A 26,314-nucleotide genomic window follows, 5' to 3' on the forward strand; every position below is an offset into this window, starting at 1 on the left:
TTGTTTAAAGAGCCTACATTGGTTGCCAGTAAAAAAGCGTATCCTTTTCAAAACACTATGTCTGGTGCATAGACAATTGTATGGAAGAGGTCCTAAATACTGGTCCAAAAACTCAGATGGTATCAGCCATCAAGAAATCTCAGGTCCAAGAATGAACTCCTATTAATACCTCTGAGAGTACGTACCTCCAGAAATGGTGGGCGAGCGTTCTCGTGTTTGGCCCCTGCCGCATGGAACAAAATCCCGCTCCTTCTCCGTAACTCCCCTGACCATGGCCGTTTTCGCAAAGGACTAAAGACCTGGTTATTTGCAAATTAATACCGTTTTCTGCTGTCAGAGTCCGCTGTAGGCGCCATGAGACTTCCTGGAAGTGATTTGTGCGCCATATAAATATCCATGACTTGACTTGACTGTGGTTGAAGATGACGCGCATCTCCCTAGAGGCTCAGAGGAGCCACCTATCTCATCAGCATTATATCTTGTGGATGTCAGTCCTCTAAGGCCACCTTCTTCAGCTCTGTAAAAAGAAATGGAGAAAAGACATGACCCTGCAGTACATCACAAGATGAGCCACCTAGAAAAGATAAGCAGAAGAACATCACTCTAGATGCGCTGTCTCTCTCTCTCTCTAGAGAAGCTCTGTCAGGCCCCCCAGATCCAGAGCTCACACTCTTTGCGAAGGGTCACATATTCCTCAGGATCAGTCATGACTGGTTTCTTTAATAGATCTCCAGATTTGCCATCTCCTATTATAACCTTGGTGGATGGTGTAGTCACATTTCATGAGGTTACGAACAGGCAGCTCAAAAATTTAGTATTGAAGCATCAGCCCCGGTTTGTGAAACATCTGTCATTTTCTATACTCTTTCCAAAACCTCAAGACCCATGGCAACTCTCATTCCTGGCCTTCGCAAAACCACTATGTATACTGTTTTGATATCTGTTTCTATAAAATTGATCAACTGCCATCAAGACAAGAAATTGAGACCTCCGGAACTGGATCCCCTGTTAGGAGAAATAATGTTTCCTGTGTCCTTGCTCGGGTCTTCTGCCAGAAATATTTTCAGTGACTCACGTTCTAAGTTCACCCTCGCTCCTGGGCTGTTATAAGAGATAGCTGTGGCGCTTTATGGTCTTTTTCTTTATCATGTCCTGGAAGAGGATTGAGAGGCCTTTATACTAGAAGGTGTGATTATCCCAGACCAGACTATTAGAGTAGCTAAATATTTTGCATGTCTGGCAGGATGTGACGTATATCCTGGCATCTCTGACTCATCAGGCACAACAAACAACTGCCTTTTTCAGGAAGTACTCTTTTGGTTTTCAGTCTGATGAAGGAATTCTCTGCATCAGACCAGAAATAGAAACTTTAAAATTTGTTTGTTTGGAGGAATGAACAGATTTTCCAAAAAATCAGTTTAGGGGACATGGAAGAGGCCAACAGCTTTCCCCTATTTTCTTTTGAAAAAGGCAGCTGCAGTTGCATTGCCAGGAGCAACAATGGCAAAAAAATGTGTTCCCACTGCAGAAATCTCAGAAAAGTAGGGCGTTCCCAACAACCGTGTACATCTGCTTGTAAGGCCCTCCAGCGAAACAATGAATTCTTCCTGCCGCCAGCGACGAACACTCTGAGGGGGGAATATTTCCAGTAATTTTCTTTCATGACAGACGATAATAAAAGGGCGTAGGGATAGTGTGTTTGTATGGAAGAAAGAAATATTATTTCTTTTGAAAGCCCTCACCCACCAACCTAGTTGGTGGCATGCTTCATCATCGGGCTCCACCCGGTGGCACGGAATGTGTCCAGAGTGTGCTTCAACGCCTGTTTACAGCAGAGCGGGTTTAATGGTGAATGAGTGTGCAGTGATAGCGTGTGAGTGTGAATTAAAAACTGTCCTCGGGTCCCAATTCCTATACTAGGTCATTTTATTAGCGGGCCCTTGGCAGTGTTAAAAACAAGGCAATGGATGTGTTGTGGAGTTATCTATGGTCTCCCACATCCTGTGTGGTCAACATGTTTCAGCCAGGCCTCGATAATGAGCTGGCTTTCTTCAGTACCTATGAATCTGTGATGTGCTCGTGAAGTGATTTAAAAAAAAAAGGCAGGAACAAGAATTGTGTGTAAGTGACAATGTATATTGGGAGCTGGGTAAATGATATATATGCCGAAATCGCATTGAAAAGGGGTATTTGTTAAAACGAAAGTGTTGTCACTATTTACTGAGACTATGCTGCGCACTTCAGAGTGTATTAGGATTTGTCAAATGGGATTAGAGCAGCGCGTGGGTAACAGGCATCGTACAGTCTAGCTTTTATCGCCGACCAACTACCACGTCACAGTGCGTACCGCGCCACTATTTTAGCATTATGGTTACTACACTGACACCATGGCATTTAAGCACATAAGATACATGTGCATTCTAGGGTGCTAATTTCCATTCATTATGTGTTCATTTGTATTGTTTTATGTCCTTTCTATTTACAGGTACAAAGCACAGAGGGAAGCACCCTCTTACCCATATTGCACCTTAGCGAGTGCAACACATAGCGGGTCACTTACACTCAATTCCTGACCCTGCCTTTTTTTTAAAAATCACTTCACGAGCACTTCACACATTCATAGGTCCTGAAGAAAGCCAGCTCATTACCGAGGCCTGGCTGAAACATGTTGACAACACAGGATGTAGGAGACCATAGATAACTCCACAACACATCCATTGCCTTGTTTTTAACACTGCCAATGGCCCGCTAATAAAATTACCTCGTGTAGGAATTGGGACCCGAGGACAGTTTTTAATTCACACTCACACGTTATCACTGCACACTCATTCACCACGAAACCAGCTCCGCTGTAAACAGGCGTTGAAGCACACCCGGGACACATTCGGTGCCACCAGGTGGAGCCCGATGACGAAGCATGCTACCAACTATTTTTGTGGGTGAGGGCTTTCAAAAGCAATAATATTTCTTTCTTCCGTACAAACACACTATCCCTACGCCCTTTGAGGGTAGTTCCCATTGATAATACATATATTTCAGGGGAAATGAACTAGCCCTGCTGTTCCTCCCTCTCCCCTTGATACCGGATGATGAGAAGATAACAAAAGACATTTGGGTACTACATATTGTCAAATATGGTTACAAAATCAGTTTCCATTTTTCTTCACCTTCTATTCCACCAAAGATGTCAAAAACACTACACTTGAAGTAACTAACCTAAGAGGTAAAATTCCTCTTAAGAATACCACTATCAAAAAAGTACTCATGTTGCAGAAGTACAAGGGAATTTACTCCTGTTATTTCTTGATTCAGAAGAAGCATCAGAATTTTGAGTTTAAAACCACCTGGATCTGAACTATACAAAGAAACTTGTAAAAAGAGAATTTTTTTTAATTCTAGCTCTTTACCATTTTTATCCTACCTTCAGTGAGGAGATTTTAAGACATCAGCAGATTTCAAGATGCTTACTTTATCAATTCTCTGCTTTTGAGTTGGACATGCTCATTATCAGTTCCTTGTCCTCCCTTTCTGTCTGCGGTCTGCTCCAAGGTTTTGTTTCCTGATGTATTATAGTGGTAGCAGCAGGGCTGCTGAGGAGGGAAATATTTGTCTACCTGTACTTGGATGACTAGCTAGTGAAAGGCACTGAAACGTCAGCAAGCCTTGCCATGTAATTTGAGTTTTAAGATTTGCTCATCAAGTTCTGTTTTACACCAGATGAAAACAGTACAGTATTTGTGCACCACAGAAGTCATGGTACAAGCAAGCGTTTTTTTGGGAGGGAAACTATAATCCTTCATGTTCACAGGTTGTTTCTCTGTTAGCAAAAGCAACCCAACCAGTCAGACATTTTGAGTTTGAAACCACCTGGATCTGAACTATACAAAGAAACTTGTAAAAAGAGAAACATTCTGAATTCTAGCTCTTTATCATTTTTATCCTACCTTCAGTGAGGAGATTTTAAGACATCAGCAGATTTCAAGATGCTTACTTTATCAATTCTCTGCTTTTGAGTTGGACATGCTCATTATCAGTTCCTTGTCCTCCCTTTCTGTCTGCGGTCTGCTCCAAGGTTTTGTTTCCTGATGTATTATAGTGGTAGCAGCAGGGCTGCTGAGGAGGGAAATATTTGTCTACCTGTACTTGGATGACTAGCTAGTGAAAGGCACTGAAACGTCAGCAAGCCTTGCCATGTAATTTGAGTTTTAAGATTTGCTCATCAAGTTCTGTTTTACACCAGATGAAAACAGTACAGTATTTGTGCACCACAGAAGTCATGGTACAAGCAAGCGTTTTTTTGGGAGGGAAACTATAATCCTTCATGTTCACAGGTTGTTTCTCTGTTAGCAAAAGCAACCCAACCAGTCAGACATTTTGAGTTTGAAACCACCTGGATCTGAACTATACAAAGAAACTTGTAAAAAGAGAAACATTCTGAATTCTAGCTCTTTATCATTTTTATCCTACCTTCAGTGAGGAGATTTTAAGACATCAGCAGATTTCAAGATGCTTACTTTATCAATTCTCTGCTTTTGAGTTGGACATGCTCATTATCAGTTCCTTGTCCTCCCTTTCTGTCTGCGGTCTGCTCCAAGGTTTTGTTTCCTGATGTATTATAGTGGTAGCAGCAGGGCTGCTGAGGAGGGAAATATTTGTCTACCTGTACTTGGATGACTAGCTAGTGAAAGGCACTGAAACGTCAGCAAGCTATGCCATGTAACTTGAGTTTTAAGATTTGCTCATCAAGTTCTGTTTTACACCAGATGAAAACAGTACAGTATTTGTGCACCACAGAAGTCATGGTACAAGCAAGCGTTTTTTTGGGAGGGAAAACTGTAATCCTTCATGTTCACAGGTTGTTTCTCTGTTAGCAAAAGCAACCCAACCAGTCAGACATGTATCACCCGTCCTTGGCAGCATAACTTCATTCATTTTGCTAGTTCCCAATGCCAAGCTGCCTTGCTGTTATTACAAGCATACCTAGAAGACAATGGTGTTAGTGGACAAGGGACTGGGAAAATACCATACCTTTGAACAACTCTGCCTTTCAGTCTCACGGGTGGTGGTTCAACAGAGCAAACATACTGAAGGGAATCCTTTTTCAGAGACAATAAAGGGGGCAGCATATCACTTTTAAGGTGTCATACAGTCTCTGCAAGAGGCAAGACATGCCTTCCTGACAATAAAAAGGGCAATACAGCAGGCCAACATCCCATATGCAATGCTATATCTGGCCTCGCTGCGGATCACTGTAAATGGAAAACCCCAAATCTTCTACGATGTCACACAAGCCACAGACTTTGAGAAAAGGTCAAAAATGGTAGAGCTGGGATGACCCTACCCGGGAGAGTCACACCTCCCTAAAAAGAAAAAATAGGATGAACTGTGACTGTAGTCGTAAAAGCCCTCCATCTCTGTTAGCACGAGTATACAGAACGATATGAACGCGCTTAGAGATCCACATAAGTTCTGAATGATCCACCAATTGTAGAGTAAATGAAGCAATACCTTGGAATTCTTAAGTTGAGCTTCGTTTAGCCACCACACAGTCACAGTAGTACAGTATATTTTATCACATGTCATATCAGGGTTTAAATAATATTCAGAAGGTAGACACCAGTTTACCTCGGTCGACATAATATCCAAATTGCACTTCTGCTAGAAACCCATCACACTGCCCACATTTGCATGCATCAAGACTGTGTGAGCATTGCCTGTTTACATCTTAGCTATGCCAGGAGCATGGTGATAGTGATCAAGAAAGGTACTCCAATCATGCCAAGCAATTAAAGGAAGATGCTGAAGGCCAATCTATAGTCATTTATGTAATTGAAGGTAGCTCTCCACACTATCGTTGTCGCCAATCATCCAAATACAGACTCTCCTGATTTCTTCTCCCAGATAGCTACTACTCTACCCACTATGCAGCCTGGCCTGATTATATGTGTTGAAAGAAAACTATATATTTTAAATCCAACACGGGAACCCACAAGGTAGATAAGGACCTTGGGTGTCAGTTTTTTACAGAAACAAAGGTTCTTAAAAAACACAAAAATACAATAATTATAGACTAGAATCAGTGCTATATTTAAGATGTCCTGCCGGACAGTCAATTTAATGAATAAAAAAAAGCAAGGCGAATAAGAGCAGAGTATTAAAGTGGGACACAGTCCTGCGTCCTACACACACAGAGAACAATTACATTTGGACAAAAACATTTCAGGCAAGACAAGAGTAGCTTGTAGCCAATACGAATAACTAGGGCAAGCTTCTGGAAAAACACTTAGTGCACTTGTTTTAACACATTGGTTTGTTGTGCGTACTGTTTAAACAAGTCGACGACGTTTCAATCCTTTCAAAACAATACTAGGATCATCATCAGGACGGGTATAATACAAGCCTGAATTATACACTGCCTTGAAGCCGTTGTGCTGGCAATTTCAGGAAAAGCGTGGAAGCTCAGGTTGAGCTTAAATTGAGCTTAAAAGTGGCTGCAATGAGCGGTTCTTTAGTAACTAACTTGCGGTTTAAACATAGACTGAGATGGAGGGATAGTTGAAGGACTCTAGCCGGGTCCGGGGCTGGGTGAAAATTACACTGTCAGCCCAATAAAGGAGGATTCCGATCCATAGCTCGATGGCTGGGAGAAAACTATGGCAGACATCTTGACAAAATTTGCTCACAGATAGAATACTGGTTAAAACTACCAATAACACTGGTTGGCCGAATATTGCTAATAAAAACAGTCATTGTGCATTGACTACTCTACCTGTTCAATAATATCCCAATACAATTTCCTGCAAGATATTGTTTCAGCATACTGCAATTGATGCGAACTGAATTAATATGGGCTGGGAGCAACCTAGAATGAAGTGAGCCACATTATCATGCCATAGTGTGGATTAGGTGTACCGGACCCTATACTATATTATAACTGTGCACAAGCACAGTTTGCATATCATTGGCTTCATTGTGTACCTGTAATGCAACATATGGTGATGGATGTGGACATAGATGATCAATCATCCTACAGACCTCTGTTAACTAGACGATACTTAGAAACCTCATGGACATTAACACCGTGGCATGTACAATAAAGGATTGGACATTTCTTGCCAAATACACCAGGAAATTCCAACTATTTTACCCTCACATCCTATTACATAGCAACCAAATCTTTACTCTCAATGTGCAACCTAAAACCGGTAGTCCCATTATAACCTCTCGAACTCCTGCAGCTATCTTATCTTATTGACTCCCCCCAAGTCTTAAGCAATTAGTGTCGAAGATATATAGAATGTTGTTGGACGTAAAACCAGGCTTAGTGTCAGAGCTAGATGAGAGACTGCCTAGATATGCAGCTGTCAGATGAATAGATGTAGGTCTGTTGCATGCAGACAAGAGAGGTCTCCATGAATGGTCAACACCGCACTACATATATTTAGTTCCTACATGTTTTTTTTTACACCCCAGTTTGTTTAAACTAAGTGAAACTTGGACCTCATATGGATTGTAGCCGTTGTGGCTGCACTGGCGATGTCTTCTCACACCTAGCATGGACCTTCCCGCCTGTGGCAGCCTTTTGGGCACAGTGTTCTCTGAGTTTTTACACATGATTTAGAATGGGACATACCTTGACAAACCTTCATGGCATTATTAGGCTATGTCTATAATGTTCCTAAGGTGGACTGTAAATATGTGGCCTTATTACTAGCTAAGAGGCATGTTGCTGTTCATTGGGGCAGAGAACCACCACCAACAACTTCACATTGGCTATCACGCCTCAAAGATTTCTAGCATCCTCTCCACAGATTTCTCAATTAGAATAGGAGAGACAGGCACATGCATCTGTTTGACTCTGGATAATCGACTGCAACTATGCTGTATGTTTTAGGAATTACACAGAGGTATATTTTAAATCACCAAGACACAAGAAGAACAGTATAACTGGTTTATTATGTCCAGTTCATCAACCCCTGCTCTGTCCTCTCCCTTCAGCAACCGCCAGCTCTCTGCCTCTGGAATCCACATCCTAGAATCCAGTGGAGATAGCATCTAGTTGGTAGGACAGTGACTAGGATACGACAGCATACATTAATAAACACCCCATGGATGTTAGAATGGGGTCCTGGACTAGCTGGTGAAAGAATGTGATGGACTCCATTAAAATAATTGGCCAACAAAATATGGTTTGTATCTACAGTGTTGTTGTACAGTCGTAAGCTATTGTGTTTTGGACAGCTGGGCTTTAACATGTACATCTTTGTCAATGAGCACAAATGCAGTTTTTGTTGTGTAATAGGTAAAACATGTTAAATAAAGTTGTAAAAAAATTATCATATAAATAATCCTTATAACTGGCAGAAAATCAGGGTAAAGGGAAAATATCTGCTGCAGCTTTCAGTCAAACACTATATTATTGTCTCTATGTTTTATATATACTGTATTTATGTTTAATTAGTAATATTTGCATTTGCTTCATTTATCACAGGTCACCTGCCAAATCTACTTGACAAAGGTATAGTATCTTTCTTTTATTTTAAAAATAGGAAGTCTTTTTTGTTAATCTGGGAAATGCTGTGGTAAGTCCAAGATCTTGAGGGGCAATTATCACTGCGCTTGAGTTGTTTAGTAAGTTAATTTAATAAAGTAGTTGATTTTTAGATGTAAGACCGCTGCAAAAAAATAGATAAATCTCTTTTTTCATCATTACTGCTGCTTGTGTACGTAGAAAGGGAACATTCCAGATTTGTTCCAAGTTAATTGCAGCACGGCAACAATTTACAGATTTTACAATATTTGTGCTGCATTCCCATAATAGGAAATGGAGTAAATGTGTTTTTCTCCATATTTCAGGTGTGATTGATCTGATTTTCTTCCAAAAGTTCCTTCCACCGCAGCCGTGTGGAACCTTGTCCCTCGTTTCAGCATTTATACATGTGTCGTGATTTTTCCTTCACATGAGACTTGGGTGCTGAATCCATTGGCATGTACTGATTTAAAAAATAATAATTATTAATCAAGATGAAATGTACCCCAAATAGAGCTTCTTTTAATCTGTCGAGACCATCAAACAACAGTTGGTGCATTAGTGGTTATGCTACATGCATTTTTACCTGTACAGTAAATAGCAAAGGTTGCCTGCTGCCCCTTCCCAACATGTGTGCATAGGATGTTTTGGAATACATGATGGGTTGTTGTATGCCATGCAGTGAGTGCATGTCTCTCCCAAGAAGGTGGAGAGTACACTTCTCGACATGGAACACCCCATGGTTCCACCCCTGTGGTTATCCTGGCAAAAGAGAGGTGAAGCCCAGCACCAACTGATGGTCTGTATTATGGTTTTATGAGATGCCTGCCATCACCACAGATTCGGACACAATACGAACACTGTGAGACTCAAATTTACATGAATGGGCATGCACTTGAAATCTGTTGGTACCTCCAAGAATTTTGAGTGCTGCGCCAGTTTTGAGTTCGGTTCGGCTAACCTCAGCTGTCAATGTGCCTGGTTGACTTTGACCTGGGTGTGATCTCAGGCAGATTGCATGGGGATGAGGTTAAATACACCTTGCCAGTTTTCCTAGTCAACATTTTTACCCTTGCATGTAGTCAACTTTTTGGAAGTCTAAATTCTTCAGTGGATTAAGTGATAAAAAGAGGTAGACACATGTTTTATGATTTTTTTGCACCCACCGGGAGGCACAGCCAGCAGCCAGTACAGAGCTTCCCACTCTGGCGTTGACAGGTCACTCCTAGGGTTCTAGTGATGCACCTAACATTCCCATGGGCGCATCACACTTAAGGGGCAAGCTACAACACATCCCCCCCTTTATATATATATAACACAACAACATACAAACTAATAAACGTAATAAGTCGGGAAACATAAGGGAAAGGACGAAAGAAAGGTAAATAAGAAAACATCACCCATTACTGTAATGTATAGAGAGATAACACATTGACAGGAAACACAATATCACTATTCCAAAACAAAATCATGAATTTATAATGCTGGCCTCCTCCCTCTTCTGTCATGGCACACCTGGCCACCTTGATCTCTGCCATTACTGCTCTCACCATAACAGGAACCACTCACCTCTCCACACTTAGACAATCGAGACATACTCCAAACTTCACCATCACTTCACACCACCACATTCCTCTTAACTGCCACATGCGTTTGGGACCCAAAAAGTTTGTTTCACCTTTGGAGACCAACCTCCCTTTTTGACATACACCATATCACCAACCTTCTATTCACATCTCCACGCACCCTTCTTGTCATCAAACCTTTGCTTATACTTCTCTTGATACCTCCTGACTCTCACATCAGCACCACAACTACTCTTGTTCTTCCCACACAACCACAATGGGACGAGCTTTGAACCAGCCACCGTTCCTTTGAGTTTCTTAAATGGTGAGCATCCTGTTACACTATTGGGGGTGTTCCTCTGCGCCCACAGCTTTTCACGCAAAATGCCTTTCAAGGGCATACCTGTTTCCACTTGAGTGCTTCTATGTAATTCCGCAAGTCTTAGCACGCCTCAGTCCCTAGATGACTGAGATGGCCCCTCTAGAATTCTCCCCAGAAACTTCTCCTGTTTACAAGTCACTTTTTGGATTGCAGCTGGCTGTGAATTTTGTTTGGCACATTCCGATTTACCACTCTTTAAAACTACAACACCCTCATGTGGCACAACAGCGCCATGCATTGATTTTACCCAAGTGAATGTGTGTTCTATACTCTCCTCAATGGCTATTGCTTCTTTCAAGTTGGGGTTCTTAGCTAACAACTTCTCCTGAATACTGGTGTTGTTCCTGCAACGCACCAATTGATAATGTATGAGAGAGGCTGTTAATTGTTCAAATTCACAGGTCTGTGCTTATGACTTAAGAGCTGCAACATAGTTAACAACTCTCTCCCCTTTGGCTTGCACTTGCATGAAGAATTTATGCCTCTCCATCACTACATTTAGTCGTGGACCAATATTTGTTTGTAAAAGTTGAACCGACATCTCGTAAACATCACTTGGTTCTCCAACCCCTCTTCCAATTGGTATGGGGTCCAAACTATTGTAAATATTCTGCCCTTCAATTCCAAGGTTGTGAAGCAAAACTGCATGCTTCCCTGCTGCTGAGAACCCCCCCCCCCAATTGCTATGAAATATGAGTCAAATAGGGGTTTCTATTTCTACCACAGAAGTACTGGTTCACCACATTCCGACAGAAATTGGGGTGGTTGACTCATTCCACTCGACGACATCCTGTAAAATAATTTAACAAAACAAGCTAACAAAACAGATAAACACAAAAAACATATAAAAATAAACTAACATAAAAGAATAAAATAAAGAGTTAAAATAAACATGTTCCTAATGGACTGTGATTATTTTCCTCAACTGTAGCTCAATATAACATTTTCTTAAGCCTTCCATCCAATAGGTTGTTTAACAAACTGGCAGAGATTCCTCCTTGTACTCATTGTCTCAGTTGGAATGTCTGGCAGCTTCCCTTGTAGCCAACAACTTTTATTTATTGTTTCCAGTTCAAACTTTGGCAGTAAGTTGAGAGCCTCTCCACCAGTGTTGGGCTTTTACAACGTGTGGGGGAAATCCAGCCATAATGAGGTTAATTGGTTAAATGCCAAACACCGCGGTGTAGTCAACACAGATGTCCTTCAGTGTTCTAGTTTCTTCAGTGCTGATACCCGTTTTCTGCTGAAGTGTCATAGTACTTCTCAACATCACATGCAGGACTTCTCTTGACGTTGCAGTCTTTCACCACGTTGGCTCCTTTATTGTTAACGTCTTCATGTTTCCTACGGCGTTGCTTGCAGTGTTTTCAAATCATAACATGACAGGCCGACTTCCTTGCGCCTCTGCCATTTCCATTGTTAACCGCTCATGTCAAATCTTCCTTCACAGGCAAGTTGATCGCAACACAATTTCACAATTTCCCCCCATGGACTGATTGTGATTTACTTGCGCTGGTACCTTATCAAAATCCTTTGGCATCCTTTTTTAATATGAATACAGGACTGACTTTGAATAAAGTGTCCTGAATTCTCTTGCTTGGGATAACATCCTGTGCTTTGCACGCCGAGTTTTCTTGTGGGTGCTAACCATGTCCACAGCCCATCGCCAGTGATGAAAAGACGTAAACACATAGTTTATGATAGGTCTTAGGTTTATTAGCACCCACCTTGAGGCACTTCCAAAAGCCAGTACAGAGCTTCCCACTCTGCTTTTGACAGGTGACTCCCAGGGTTCTAGTGATGCACCCAACATTCCCATGGAGGCATCACACTTAAGTGGCAAGTTACAACAGTAAGGTTGCTGGCTGTATATGACGAGGTCCACTCAAAGTCAGATACCCATTGACGTAGGCCCCGCTGAAACTGAATGGTTTATGGGGATGGGTTTGTACCGCTTTTGGCCGCCATAAGTGTGGCAGGGTATGCTCAGGCGTGAGTCCCTTGCTCACTTTGCCACCGGATTCAAGCAAGCCGGGCTGAAGACGGCTGGAATGCCAGAAACCGGTCCTCGGAAGCTTGTTTCCGGTCCAGGGAAGACATGGCTTGGCAGTTCGGGCTGGACTGTTCCCATGAGGCACAGGGTCAGACTGATTTGCATATAGCCATGTCTGAACTGGGGTGGCAGAGTGGGCTAAAGAACGGTGATGGATTAAACCCAGATCTTTTGACTGGGTGTGAGTGTTTGATTGATTCAGATGCTCCGTCCATCACCACCCCCTTTTGTACCGGTTTATGGGATAGGGCCGAGGATATAGGCACCAATATAACCGAAGACGAATGTGTGTCTCATTTTGGGTCCATATTTAAGAGTGCTGCAAGTCAACTACAATTCCAAGCTAGAGTTCAAAATGAAACCATGATCCCATTTACCCAGAGTAAGGTTGAGAAAGGTATTTCTGGACTGACGTGTAACAGGGCTCCAGGTCCGGATGGTATCCCACTGGACCTTTTCAAATCAAATCCATCCCTTTGGGCCCCGGTCCTGGCGGCCGTGCTTAACTCGGCGGCAAAGGCCGGCTGCCCGGAGTCCTGGGGCACCTCAACAATCATCCCGGTATTCAAGAAGGGCGATCGGAACAGTACTTTGTGCTATAGACTGATCTCCCTTATTGATTCCGTGGTCAAGGTCGTGGGTGGAGTCGTGTTGAACAGATTGCCTCAACCTATACATGATCCTCGGGAAGTACACGGTTGCCCGTCGGGGTACGATCTACATGGCGTTCATGGATCTTTCCTCCGCTTTTGATTGTGTTAATCGGGGGAAATTGTGGCAGTCCATGAGGGCCATGGAGGTGGAGGATAGCCTGGTAGATTTCCTGAAGGACCTGCATAGGGACACCAAGGCAAATATTAGATTTGGGTATCTAGGGATTTTAATACTGAAAGGGGAGTACGGCAGGGGTGCATCCTGGCCCTGTTTCTTTTTAATTTATACATCAAGGACCTGGATAAGATCTTGGTAGAAACCGGGGCCGATTTTCCCTATGTGGGGCGAAGGGGTCTGCCCGTCCTGCTCTATGCGGATGACACAGTCCTCGCCAGAACCGCTAGAGGTTTGCATTCTCTGCTCGATACCTTTCGAAGTTTCATGGCTGAACGCGACTTAGCCATAAAAGTCTCAAAATCCTATATAATGCAGGTTGGGTCGTGCCCCAAGAAGCAGTTTCCCTTTATAGTGAATGCTGAGAAAGTGCTTATAACCTCAACCTTCTCATACCTGGGCGTCCTTTTAGATGACCACCTAAATTTTGGGTGCTTTAGTTCGGAGAAAAAGGGGGCAGGTGATAAGAGCAAACTCAGCTATTTTCAACTTCGCCGCAAAAATGAGTAAGCGCCCTATTGCGGCAATGTTGAAAATATACCAGGCGAAAAGCATTGCAATAGCTAGTTATGGTAGTGAGTTATGGGAATACGCAGCATCTGAGGGTATCCAGGTGGCAGAGAACAATTTTTTAAAGCAGCTCCTGGGAGTACCTAAAGGAATATCAAACTTAATAGTATATGAGGAAACAGGGTAACCATTTATTTGTGACATTCTGGCAATGCGCCCATTGCTTTTCTGGCTCAACTGTTGGTTAATAAAGACCTAGCCCTTAACCATCAGTTATTGAGAGAAGTTTTGAGCCTGGACCATATGCTTAACATTCCGTGGCTAAAATACATAAAGGGCTGTTTTGGTGAGCTGGGGCGTCCGGACCTTTTTTTAAGACCTGGTCTCATTACCGCTGCGGATACGGAGTTTGTAAAGAAGTCTTTTATCTCACTCAAAAATTCTATAGAGATGTGGTAGAACTGTGTAAAGCAAGCGTCCGTAAATTTGTGATGCTCAAAATTAGCCATCCACGGAGCCATATCTTTTGTGGTCTCTGTCGGCCCACGAGCGGTTTTTATTGACCAGGTTTCGAATGGATTATTTCCATCTTTTACTTGCTGTACCGAAGGAAAGCCATAGAGGCCAGGTGCTACCATCCTGTGGCTGCGACGTAGTGTCTCCACAGGATTTGGAGCACTTTATGTTTTTTTTGTAGCCTTTATGACGCGCCCGGAGGTTCTTTTTAAAACCACTTTTAAAAAAGTTGAATTTTATCGAGGCCCGCCCAGCCCTTTGCTTTTTACACATGTTGAAGCCAGAATGTACCCTATTTCTGGTTGGTTACCTGAAATCTTCACTGAAGATCAGAAACTGCATGGAGAACTAATATACCCCCATATCACAGCTGTCATCTTAGTAGCTATCCCCCAGAGTGTACATGTTTCCTACAGGTGATTGATTTTGTTGTGTATATATATATACCCTTTTATTCTTATAGGAATGTATATCTATGCAATGTGATCATGAATTATGTACATGTGTTCTTATACATTTCATTTTATTGGAAGCAGTGTATCTTTTATGGTTTTTCACTTTCAAAACCGAATAAAGTATTTTGAAATTGAATGGTTTATGGTGGGAAAAGCTCTGATCTGGAAAATTAACATTTTGTCTCATGCAAAGACCTCCTGTTAGGCAAATACTTTTCATACTTTTGCCCTCTCAAGATTTCTGCCGTCCGACTTAGGACCTTATTTAGAGTTTGGCAGACAGGATACTCTGTCACAAACATGGCAGGTGTTCCTTTTACCATATTAGAAGTGCAGTATTGCTTTTGGCAATTGTAGCCAACAGGATATCAGTTTGGATGTGACAGAGTATCCAATGCGCCAAAGTCTAAATAAGGCTTTAAGGGCTAGATGTTCGAAAGTTAGCAATAGCGATTTCCTAATTGTGATTTTTTGTGAATCGCATTTTGGAAATCGATATTTTAATGTTTGAAACTCTTTTGAGTTTCATTTGTGATTTGCAGTGAGTCGCATATAAACACAATTTGAGACCCACTACGTACGCACCATGTCTGTGATTGCTTTTAAAAAAACTATAATTTTTTCAAGAACGCGTCCTGTTTTCCTAAAAGTAAAACGGGATGCGTTTCCAAAACAAATGAAACTTTGAAGTTTACATTTTTAAGAGTAGGCAGAGGTCCCTTGGACCACTACCTGCTCTTAAATATTTGTACACCCATTCTCTAAGGGGAAGGAGCCCTTTGGGGTTCCTTTCCTATTTGTGAATGGTTTACCACCAACTTTCAATTATTCCAATTCGAAAGGGACGCACTCAACATTCCCCTTCCTAATACCAAATCGCAAAACCCAAATTGCAAAGTTACCAAATCGCAATCTGGGCTTTGTACATCCTAAAAGGCATTTTTTTGCGGTCACATGCAGTCCAATTTTGTGAATCTGGTCATTTGTGACCTCCAAAATGCTTTTTGCATGGAACTCTCATTTTCTTTTTCGGAGTGCAAGACTGCAGAAAGCGGATACTTTTGTTGGGATGTTCCACTGAAGCTTTGGAGGTTTTGGAGGATGAAAAATGTTCCATGGCCCACCTTTTCCAGCTTTCTTGATTAGCTCCTCTTGGTCATTTCTAAAGCTCCGAGGATGTCAAAGACCGGTCTGGTCTCGGCCCAGAAGTGACCAAAAGCATGGTCTAATCCAGTAAACACAGCAGCCGCTAAATTTAAGTGATTCTGTCATTTTAGGTTATGATTACTAGCCATAATGTCACCTCAACTAGAGTAATTCCAGGAGATTTTTTATATTATAACATATGTATGTACGTGATCTCAGGAGACAATCATGATATCCCTTAACAGAACTGTTTTTGGTGAATTTCCTGTTTCACAATGATTTATTTCAACCACTGTCTAGCCTTTCCCTGTACCCATGACATTAGTACCTGCTACACCTGGACACAGTGCATCTGGCTTCAGTACCCACTGGCCTATCAGCCTTGTCTTATGCCTAGCATACATACCCTCATTATTTACTGGGCAAGACAAGCAGCCAGTACATAATCTTTTGGGCCACAAATGGCACCAGAATTGCTGATTTCACTATCAGGTTTGGAGCCCAATTCACAAACCAGAAAATTGGCATTCAGGGTATAATAACCAGTATTCTACTGTCAATTCTATGCAATCACAGCAAGATGATAGACGGAGTGCTGAAACTTTTCAAATACTCATCCCAGTCAAGAGATCCGATTTTAATCCATTGTTCTTTTGCTCACTATGACTACCACTGTTTGGACTCAGCCTTATGCAAATCGTTCTTGACCCTGCTCCTCATGGGAAAATTCCTGCCCAAACTGCCAGGCCAGGTCCTCTCTGGACCAGAAACAAGCATCCTGGAACTGGTTTCAGGGTAGCACCCTTCATCAGCCAGGCTAGCTTGAATCCACCGTCACAGCAATCAAAGGATCCACTTCTGGGCATACCCTTGGCTGCTTAAGGTGAACATAGCAAACACAACATGATGAATGGACGGAGTGCTGACACTTTTTAAACACAGGTAAAGATTTTGACTTGCTAACCAAATCAGTTTACTCTCAACAAACTAATCAAATTTACCCCACTCGCATAGCCAGTATTTCTTCCAGCGATATATATATTTTTTTAATGAGTTATGCAGCATTTGTGAGTTTCCTTCTATATACTTCTCTCTTAGCCAGTCTGAATGAAACATTGAATGATCACAAGTTCCTGATAATATGTATTTTGGAAACAATTGTGTTACTCATAGAGATGTACCAAAAGATTGTTTTCAACACCAGTGCAACTTAGTTACACTGAGTGGTGAGAAATTCATGTCCTAATGTTCACACTAGTCAGTAGAACGTTTTATGATGCATCTGCCTGAGAGTTCAAATAATACTACCAGCCTTTAATACAGATTGAGACTGTCTTTTGATTATTAAGGTGTTCAAGACACCCATCAAAGATAATATGAGCATAGGGAACATATTTTGTAAACTACTTTGGGACTCATTAGGATGTCGGTCGGAAAGGCTTTGCAAACGACATCCATGGTTTAAAGTCCGACCACCTAATTGCAATGTAGGCGACCAGAGTCAATGTAGGCTCAAGGAGCCCGTCGGGCAGGCGGAAACATAATCCCTTACATACGGCTTTTCTGCCATAGGGATTAGGATGTCGGTTTCTGAAAGGTTTTCCATGTCAGGCTTTCCGACATGGAAAGCCTGTTGAAAAGTGACTTTGGGTGCCCTTTTCCTCTGCCCCTCTGATTGTGGGACAGGTAAATCCCTGCACCGTGTCACGGTGCCTGCCACTTGGTGGAGGGATTTACACAAACTCCAATGTCTCTATGGGAGCATATGCTGCGGGCAGAACTTCCTGCACCAGAAACTCCCATAGAGAAATAGAAGTTTGCAGCGACCGCACCATGTGCGATCACATCATAATACGGTGTGCAGAACTGCCGACCTATGGTCGGTCGGTTCCCACGCTGAAACGGTGTTGGGAGGACTCAAGTCTGCCCGACATGATAATTAAGGCCTTTGTGTTCAAACAAATATTACGCTATAGAATTTTAATAGCTTTTTACGTGTTTACAATTAGAAAAATCTGGTTCAATTGAGTCTAGCATAGATTCATTTTGTGCTTCGAAGTAAGAGACATTCCTCCGTTTCCAGAGGTCCCTCTCCCGCACTGATTTATGCTTAGGGGACAGAGTTATGCCTTGTGGTTTATATATGCCACTATAACCTCTCAATAGCCAATATTGCACAGTTATCCATTGTACTACCCTGTTCTCTCTCGCTATATGTGTATGTACAAATACATGACACACACGCGCATATCCATGAATAAAGGTTAGTAAATTAAAAATGTATTTCTCATTGTTATAAAACACACACATGCCTCCTTAGGCTTGTCACCATAATCGGTACAGTAAATGAACTATAAATCATCACTGTTGAATCCACTTAAAAAACATATAATATAGTATTTTCAACTAACATCTCTGCTGCTCTTGATGGATAAAAGCAAACACTATAAATTATGTGCTCTTCTAGGATATTAGTCTTGCATAGAAAAAGGCTGAGTTGTAGTTCATTTACTGTATCGATTACGGTGACAAGATTAGGGACGCATGTTACATAGATGTCATTCTTTTTCCTATCCTGCATTAGGTGAGACAGATTGCTCCATGATTAATATTCTTGAGGATAAGGCTTTACTAATATGAATGTTTACTCCATGACTTTCTACGGTATCTTTACAAGGTTAATGTATAATTATTTTCCAGATATAGTATTTCCATATTTAAGTTGGCATCAAATAAACTATGGTAAGTGCCTGTAAAAGATGATGCATTACTTTTGCAGGAGAATGAAAGAATGGATATATAGAAGAAATCATTCTTCTTAGAAGCATAGTCCTCGTCTCTCTTTTAGAATTCCTAGCCTAATATATTGTAATGCTTTTCTATAATCCTTTATTGACTTGTCTCAGATTTTGGGTGAATACACTGTATGTAGTTTTTGACTGGTATCACTGTTGAATTTTAAGTATTCTATTTTGTTATCATGTTCCACTAGTAGTTGTAATAGACAATGTAATGTAATTCCTTTTATATAAATTCTGTGAATCCTGTAGGAGCAGTAACTACACATAATAAATTAGAATTGGCCACTTGAACGTAAACAATGATGACTTATAAGGAAGCTTTTGCCTGTACCAGCTTGGCCTTAGATATATTGTAATCTTGGCTCATAAGTAGTACATTGACATAAACCATGTTCATGTTGATGTCCATGATCTAAATATTCTTGATGTTTATCCATATATTTTATATTGTTTGCTATTCAGACCCTCCAGGATTTCGCGGTGTGATGCGAAATCGGCACTTTGGTAAAAAGGCCGCGTTTTTTACAAAAGTGCCCGCGAAATTGGCACTTTTGTAAAAATTTGGCGATTTTTACAAAAGTGCCCGCGAAATGGAAAGCGTGCAGGGAAAAGGTTCCCCCAGACACGCACACACACAGAAGTGGTCACAGGCGTCAAAGTAAACAGTATATGAGCGCGTGCTTGTCCCCAAATGGCGCGGGGACACATGTGCCAGAAGGTGTCAATCACACCTAAGCAGACACACGCAACCCTGTTGGTTTATCAAATGGTTAAATGAACCGAGCAGAGACGGCCCTCACTGCAGGGAGCTGCCTTTCCCACCGATAGTTGAGTTTGTGCGAGAACGACATGTTCATTACCCTGCAGCTTTTCTACAGCTTATTTTACGTTTTTTATTGACTTCTCTGTTTTTGCCTAACAATGCAATACAATTTATCCGACAAATCTTTACATGTAGCAACTCTACAGATGAAAAACAACATATGCACATTATTTAGTGAGATACCACACTTAAGAACTTATTGAATTGAAATGCTCCGTCTGGTTATATTTCAAAACTCCACTCCACCAAGGTATAAAGTGTGAGTCGTGAGAATTGTTCTCACCGATCCTGTAGTATGGTCTCTGGTTTGGGTGCCCAGAGGAGGCAGCATTTGCATATCTATATATGGGACTTCCAATACTGCATCCGCTGGGCACCCACACCAGTGACCACATTAAAGGATCAAGATATGATGCTGATTGGGTTATATGTCAAAATACTGAGGTCAGAAATATCGGTATGCTAACAATTCATGAAAAAAATATCAGCTGCAAGAATATTTTGACTGTAAGTATGTATAGGTAACTATAGATTTAGGGGTCTATTTACAATATGCATTTTGTGGTATGTAAAGTAGTACTACAGTAGTACCAATCACGTACTAAAAAAATACAATTCACAGACCTTCGGCTGTAGACCCCCACCTATTCACTCTCTTTATTTGATATTTGTATTCTAGATTAAATATTTTAAATCATTTGTTTAGAGAATAGTAAAAGGTAATCATTTTCCCTATACTTTTCCATAGGGGGAGGTCCACCAGGATGGCAAAGTTCTCCACCTGTGCAAAGGTATTAGTAGCCAGACCCTCCAGGATTTTGCGGTTTGCCGCGAAATCGGCACTTTTGTAAAAATGCAGCGATTTTTACAAAAGTGCCAGCAAAATCGTCACTTTTGTAAAAATTCGGCGATTTTTACAAAAGTGCCTGCGAAATGGAAGGCGTGCAGGGAAAAGGTTGTATCTGTATGGGAGGTGATTGTGGGGAGCGCGAGGAAGGTCCGACTACGACTAGGTAGCGGAAGTGTGTGTAGCGTGAAAAAAGCAAAGCGCTCACCAGGGACTGTAACAGCTGTGTTGCACCACCATCTTGGGGAGGGCGGGTGCGCATGGCAGTAGGTCTAATTGCTCAGACTATTATTATGAGCACAGGTAAGAGTGTGGCCAGCAGCTGTGGTACACGGGATCCTCAGAGTCAGGATTGAAGTGTTTGCAATAAAAGTATTACAAAAATTCAGTTGGGGATGTTTTGGGATCATGGCCTCGCTAATCCACAACAGTTGGTGGGCGTGATCTTGACATGGTTATGGCCGCTCAAATGTGGCAACTTGTCAGGTGTATAGAAAACACAGCCGTAATTGACGGGGGAGGGCAGACACCCAAGTCTGGCAGTGAGTATGATAAAAATAGTGAGGTTGATAAAAACAGTGACGAATATCCTCGTAATCCCCTTCATCAAGATATGGTTGACAGAGGGAAGGCAAAACAAGGGATGGGGTTGGAGGGGTTTTGAAGTTCATAGTGGAGAGGGGGTCAAAAAGTCCTACTTAATCAGGTATCTGTGTAGGCTCAATCTCCGGGGATAGAAGGGGTAATGGTATCTACGAGGACAAACTCACCCAGTGTGGAGAAAAGCCCTGGTTGGTGTGGTTCATGGGCGTTGACATTGAGGAGGAGGAACTTAAAGAGAGGAATTAATTAATACATTCAGCCCATGGTATGTCGTCATTCAATCCCTGAGTGCTGGATCTCAAACGAAAGAGTTGTTCCTGTGTGAACAGGGTTCTCGCTGGCCAGCTAGGGTTGGAGTCAATAATGGTCCAGCGCAAACTGTCTGGTGTGTGGTGTGCCTCAAAGGAAGTGTGAGCACCTTTCGGTATTTGTTTTTTGCAGCGGATCATGCTGCGGTGCTCGCTGATTGGTGATTTTACTGGTCTCGTTGTCATTCCCACACAACAAAGTTGGCAGGGGCATGTTGTATCGTTTTAGTGGGTGAAATTCCATATGCTTTACCCTCGGGCGAAGACGGAGATGACACCCTTAAGGGCAGAATGGTGGCACTTGGTGGAGTGGAGCAAATGGTAGGAGAATTATCACTGACCCCTGGGACCAGAGCCTGATACCAGGCATGCTATAAGTTCAACTCGGTGATGCAGTCCCTGGGATAAGAAGAGGGCCATTCAACGGTTAGAAGAGAGCAGGAGTTTGTGCTTTCCCAATACGTGCGGCCTTGGGAAGATAGGCTAGGAAGGAGGTGAAGTTGCCAGACCAGAGGTATTATAAGTTCACATTGGTTCTCGAGCCACTGAGAGCTAGGAATGGCAATGCTATGCAGCTGGCCATGTAGCCTACAGGGCTTATCAGAACCTACACTAAAGGAAATGGAGGATTGCCTTTCCTAGAGATAACAGCCTTCACCTGTGGGCTGCTTCCTCTGTTCCATATTCCAGGCTGCCTAGTTCAAAGCGGAATACTCTGCTAAAACAGTTTCCATTGATTTAAGACTGAAAATGAATGATGAGTAAAATAAAGTGCCGCAAAAATGCTGCTAAATTTCCATATTTGTGCCGCTAAATTTCCATATTTGTGCCGCTAAATTTGCTAATCCATGCCGCTATATCCTGGGGGGTCTGGCTATTCAATTTAGTTATGAGATATTCTAGATGTTGGACATCCTTCTAAATGTTGCCTATAGCAAGTTCTACCTCAACCATAGCAACAGTAGCTTCTTTACCAATTTTTGGTTGTCCAAGCGTGTCTACAGAATTTATGGTTGATGGGTTATTACTTGTTGCAGTATTGCAGAATATTTCAGATTTAATTCTATTTTATTCTGAGATCTCTTGTTTCAAAGTTTGTAGGTAAGTCTGAAATTGTGGAATTGTAATATTATTTTTATATGCATGAAAAGCTTCTTCATAGGAATGATATGTTCCAATTATATCTTCCTCTTTGTGCCATGGTTTAAAATGCTGTCGAAGTGCCAAAAATTAGATTCTTTTTGATCCTCATTTTCACAAGTACGTTTTCGGTGATAAATGAGTAGGGTTTGAATGACTTATTAAGCATCCATTTGTTCCTACAACTTGACATTTTCCCCACTATTGACAACATCTGCTACATCATTTCTTTAAGTCTAGAACTGAGCAGCTTTATATAGTGATAAACGTTGCACCAATGGGCTTCTGATAGAGTAGTAAGTGTCCAATAAATTTGTTTTAAGAATATTTTCTGGATCAAAGTGAGCAAAATAGCCCATTTCAGATCAACTTTTAAGAACTCTTCATCGTGACTATGACAATCCTAAGTCACAAAATGGATCAAGATTGAGTATAAACCTGAGAAGCTTAAATGGTCACACGCCTCATAGCTACTAACCTCTCGGTGTGATAGCATTTAAAGGCTAAATCGATATAGCCTTTTTGGCAAAAATTGCTCAGCAGATATCTCTCTCCATACTTATTTCAAATCAGTTTTTTTAGCCTTAGTAATGTATGAAGTGACAGAACGTGCTACCAGCAACAAATTGTATGTCTATGTTAGCATTCCACACATGTAGTATTAATGGGTTGTAGTCGTTGAGCCACAGTGATGTCTGGTCTCTTTTTAGATTATATCTATTTTTAGATGACTTTCCTGTGACGACATGCCTAACTGACAACATAACATTGTTGCACATTTAGTGTAGTGTTTAGATTCGTTTGTGATTTTGCATAAGGAGTATTTCCCACACTTATGACTTTGAAATTTGACAAATTGTTCAAACAGTTTTGTATTTGTTTTGTGATTAGGGATCTCACAAGTAACATATTGTTCAATAAAATTGAGAACGGATTCATCAGTCATAGCCAAATTTTGGGGCATTTTTAAACTGCAGGAGCATATGAATGTGTGGTGCACCTCTTGCTTGATATTATTTTCTCCAAAACTATCAACTACCTCTCCAAGGGGTATTTTTTCTTGTTCGTTAAGTAGTTAAGCATTGTTTTTAATTTATAGTTGGAAAATATGTAAACATTTGCAGGATTTAAAGAACATAGTTGACCAATTGTCTTGTAGGCAACATCTGAAAGATTACTGTTTTCTACAAGTAGAAAACAGTGTAAATCATCCCATAGGTATTCAGCACAATGTAAAGGGATGAACCAAGTGGGAGGTCCCAAATTTCTCCATGTCTTCGGACCCAATATTCAATGGGACCTCACTGACATGCCATAATGTTGATCAAGATATATTCAAGGATTTCATCATTGTTTCCGACAATCTTCAGAAAATCTTTAGCCACACGTGCAACAGAATAAGACGTAATAGATAGTTTACCTTCATATAGTAGTGTGAATATGTAAGGAATGTTTTGTCGAAAACGTGGGTCCTCTGAAAATAGTCATGTAGAACAATATTCAGAAGCAGACATTTGTTCAGGACGATCATCATATCGGCCTCCTTTTCCAGTTTGAAATAAATGTCAAAAGCTTCTTGCTTCTAAAGGGTTTTTCCCCTAATACTAACTAGCTGTCCTGTAGTTTGTCTCATCTAACACAGTTCTCATATCTTTAGAATGCAGTGGTTGTATACTGTAATGCTCCTAGATTTTCTCACAGTGTTCCTTATTAACCCCTTCCATGCTGGTGACGAACCCCAGCCGTCACGCTCCGCGGCGCTCGTATGCGGATGACGGCTGGGGTTCGTCACGACCCCGCCCTGTTCGTTTGTTTATACCGCACAGCGGCGGAAACGGGCCAGCATCGAAGGGGTTAATCTTTTCAAACTGACCAGTGTTTTATATCGTATGTAAATGGTAGTTGAGTGGAACTGATGAAATCTTAAAGCTCCATATTGTTATCGTGGCTATTGTCTTTCGGAAGGTACGAAATGGCTTCATGTATTTTTCCAATTCTTATTAACTCTTGCCAGATCGTTTTGTCTTTTGTTCGAACTCCATTGACTAATACATCCAAAGGTTGTTCTAATTTGCGCTTTACTCCAAGAGTTTCAAATTTCTTTTAAAATCTAATGGAATGATAAACAACTTTCCTTTTAAGTGCATGAACTAATTCATGAGGGTTGGTTGCATTAAAATAATAATTTGAAAAGGATGTAGAGTTTTAATTAATATATTTTCATATACATTTTGATTTCTCTATTCAGAAGGAAAAGGATAAAGTTTCTAATTGTTATGAATTACAGGCAAAGGCATAAAGGTATGGTCCAGCTTCCCAAGGCAATAATTACATACCATTTGATCAATACAAACATAATTTGACAATTAAATAAATATCAAGTTTTCTCCAAGCTACTCTGTCTTCCTTTTCAGTTTTATGCAGCAAATCAATGTTTTTTGTTTGATTAACTTAATGAGTTCTTCTGCAGCAAATGCATATTTTATTGGGTATTTCAGAAATCGCTGCTTTATTTAATAATATTTTAAGTTTAGTAATGATTTTCCATTTGATTTTAAGTGTATACAGTATCTGAACACATAAAAGTTTCTGAATCACCATCAAGTATTTTGATTGTATGTAGTGCGTAACAGCGAGGACCTTTGTTGGATTTCAGTGAAGTAGTGCATAACAAAGTATAAAGTCTGTACAAGTTTTCTGATAGCTGCGAAACATTTGAATGTCATGGAATGTTGAATTGCACATCTCATTTTGAAGGCAGGCTAAAGAATGTCCTTGCAGGTTTGTAATATTTGTAAATGGACAAATGTTCAATTTTTTAAATATTTTAATTTTACCCTGGAGGTGTGATTTTTTAAAATGTTTGAAACATTCTCACTTTGTGAATGGATTTATGTTGACTATTGCGTATAGATGTTCAATTCTATTCGTACACAGGTTTTTTTAACTTGTGTCCTGAACATCCTCTTCAGACACATAGAAGTATTTATTATGTTTCTGTTATTGGGGGTATGTCTCCAACGCCCTTCTAACATATTGCAAAAATTGAGTGTAGTTGAATCTTTATTCCGTTTTTTATATTTTCCAATTAAACGTGTCAGGCTTTTCATATAATATATTATTGCAATGGACAATTTGTTTTTTTACTGTGAAAGCTTTCTGAACGATATGTTAAACATAGTGTTTCTGTATGAGTTTATCAGTCTTCCTTCTTTAAATGGGAATTTTTTTATGTAAATTAGCAAGCACTGTTTTTATATTGTTTCCATATAAAATTCTAACGGACTCCTTTCTTGTACAAGTGTACAATGTAATTAAAGGTTCATTTTTGTGTTTGAATGTCTGTTCAGCGGAGTTATAAGTAATCTTTGAGACCTTCTTGACAGTTTAATGCTTCTGAACATGCATAGATTTGGTTTTCAGCGTTCCAGTAGTTTAGTTTCTACCATCCACTTTCTCCTTTTATATCTGAGATTACCGTTTCTCTCATCTCTTAGAGTATATGTTCATGTTTTTTGTAGGTATACTGGTAAATGTACTGGTAAATGTACTGAAGCTTGTATGTAAAAATAAATCATTTTTGTTACTGATCATTATTGAAAATCAGAAATCACAGAATAGTTGTATTAGTAAATGATTATGTGATTTCGTAACAGCAGTATCAAGTTGTATTTACCTGTAATATTTGTAAAAGGTGTAATGTAGAAATTGAACCAGTGGAAGGTTTCGCAATCTTTTAGGTTTGGAAATCATTTTCTGTTGTAACAGAGCTATTTCCAAAGTAGCTATGGTGCTGTCATATGTTTA

The 26,314-nt window shown here is 40.8% G+C and overlaps 1 protein-coding gene across 2 annotated transcripts in view; it reads left to right on the top strand.

Moving 5' to 3' along the window:
- Nucleotides 1–26,314, top strand: part of SNAP47 (synaptosome associated protein 47) — an 86,437-nt gene that overhangs the window by 25,910 nt on the left and 34,213 nt on the right. For both annotated transcript variants that reach the window (XM_078662477.1, XM_078662478.1), the window contains exon 4: nt 8,492–8,518. In XM_078662477.1, the coding sequence (XP_078518603.1) occupies nt 8,492–8,518 (27 nt within the window). The remainder of the gene's footprint in view (nt 1–8,491; nt 8,519–26,314) is intronic.

The sequence above is a fragment of the Lissotriton helveticus genome, chromosome 10, assembly GCF_964261635.1.
Source record: "Lissotriton helveticus chromosome 10, aLisHel1.1, whole genome shotgun sequence".
NCBI classification, from domain to species: domain Eukaryota; kingdom Metazoa; phylum Chordata; class Amphibia; order Caudata; family Salamandridae; genus Lissotriton; species Lissotriton helveticus.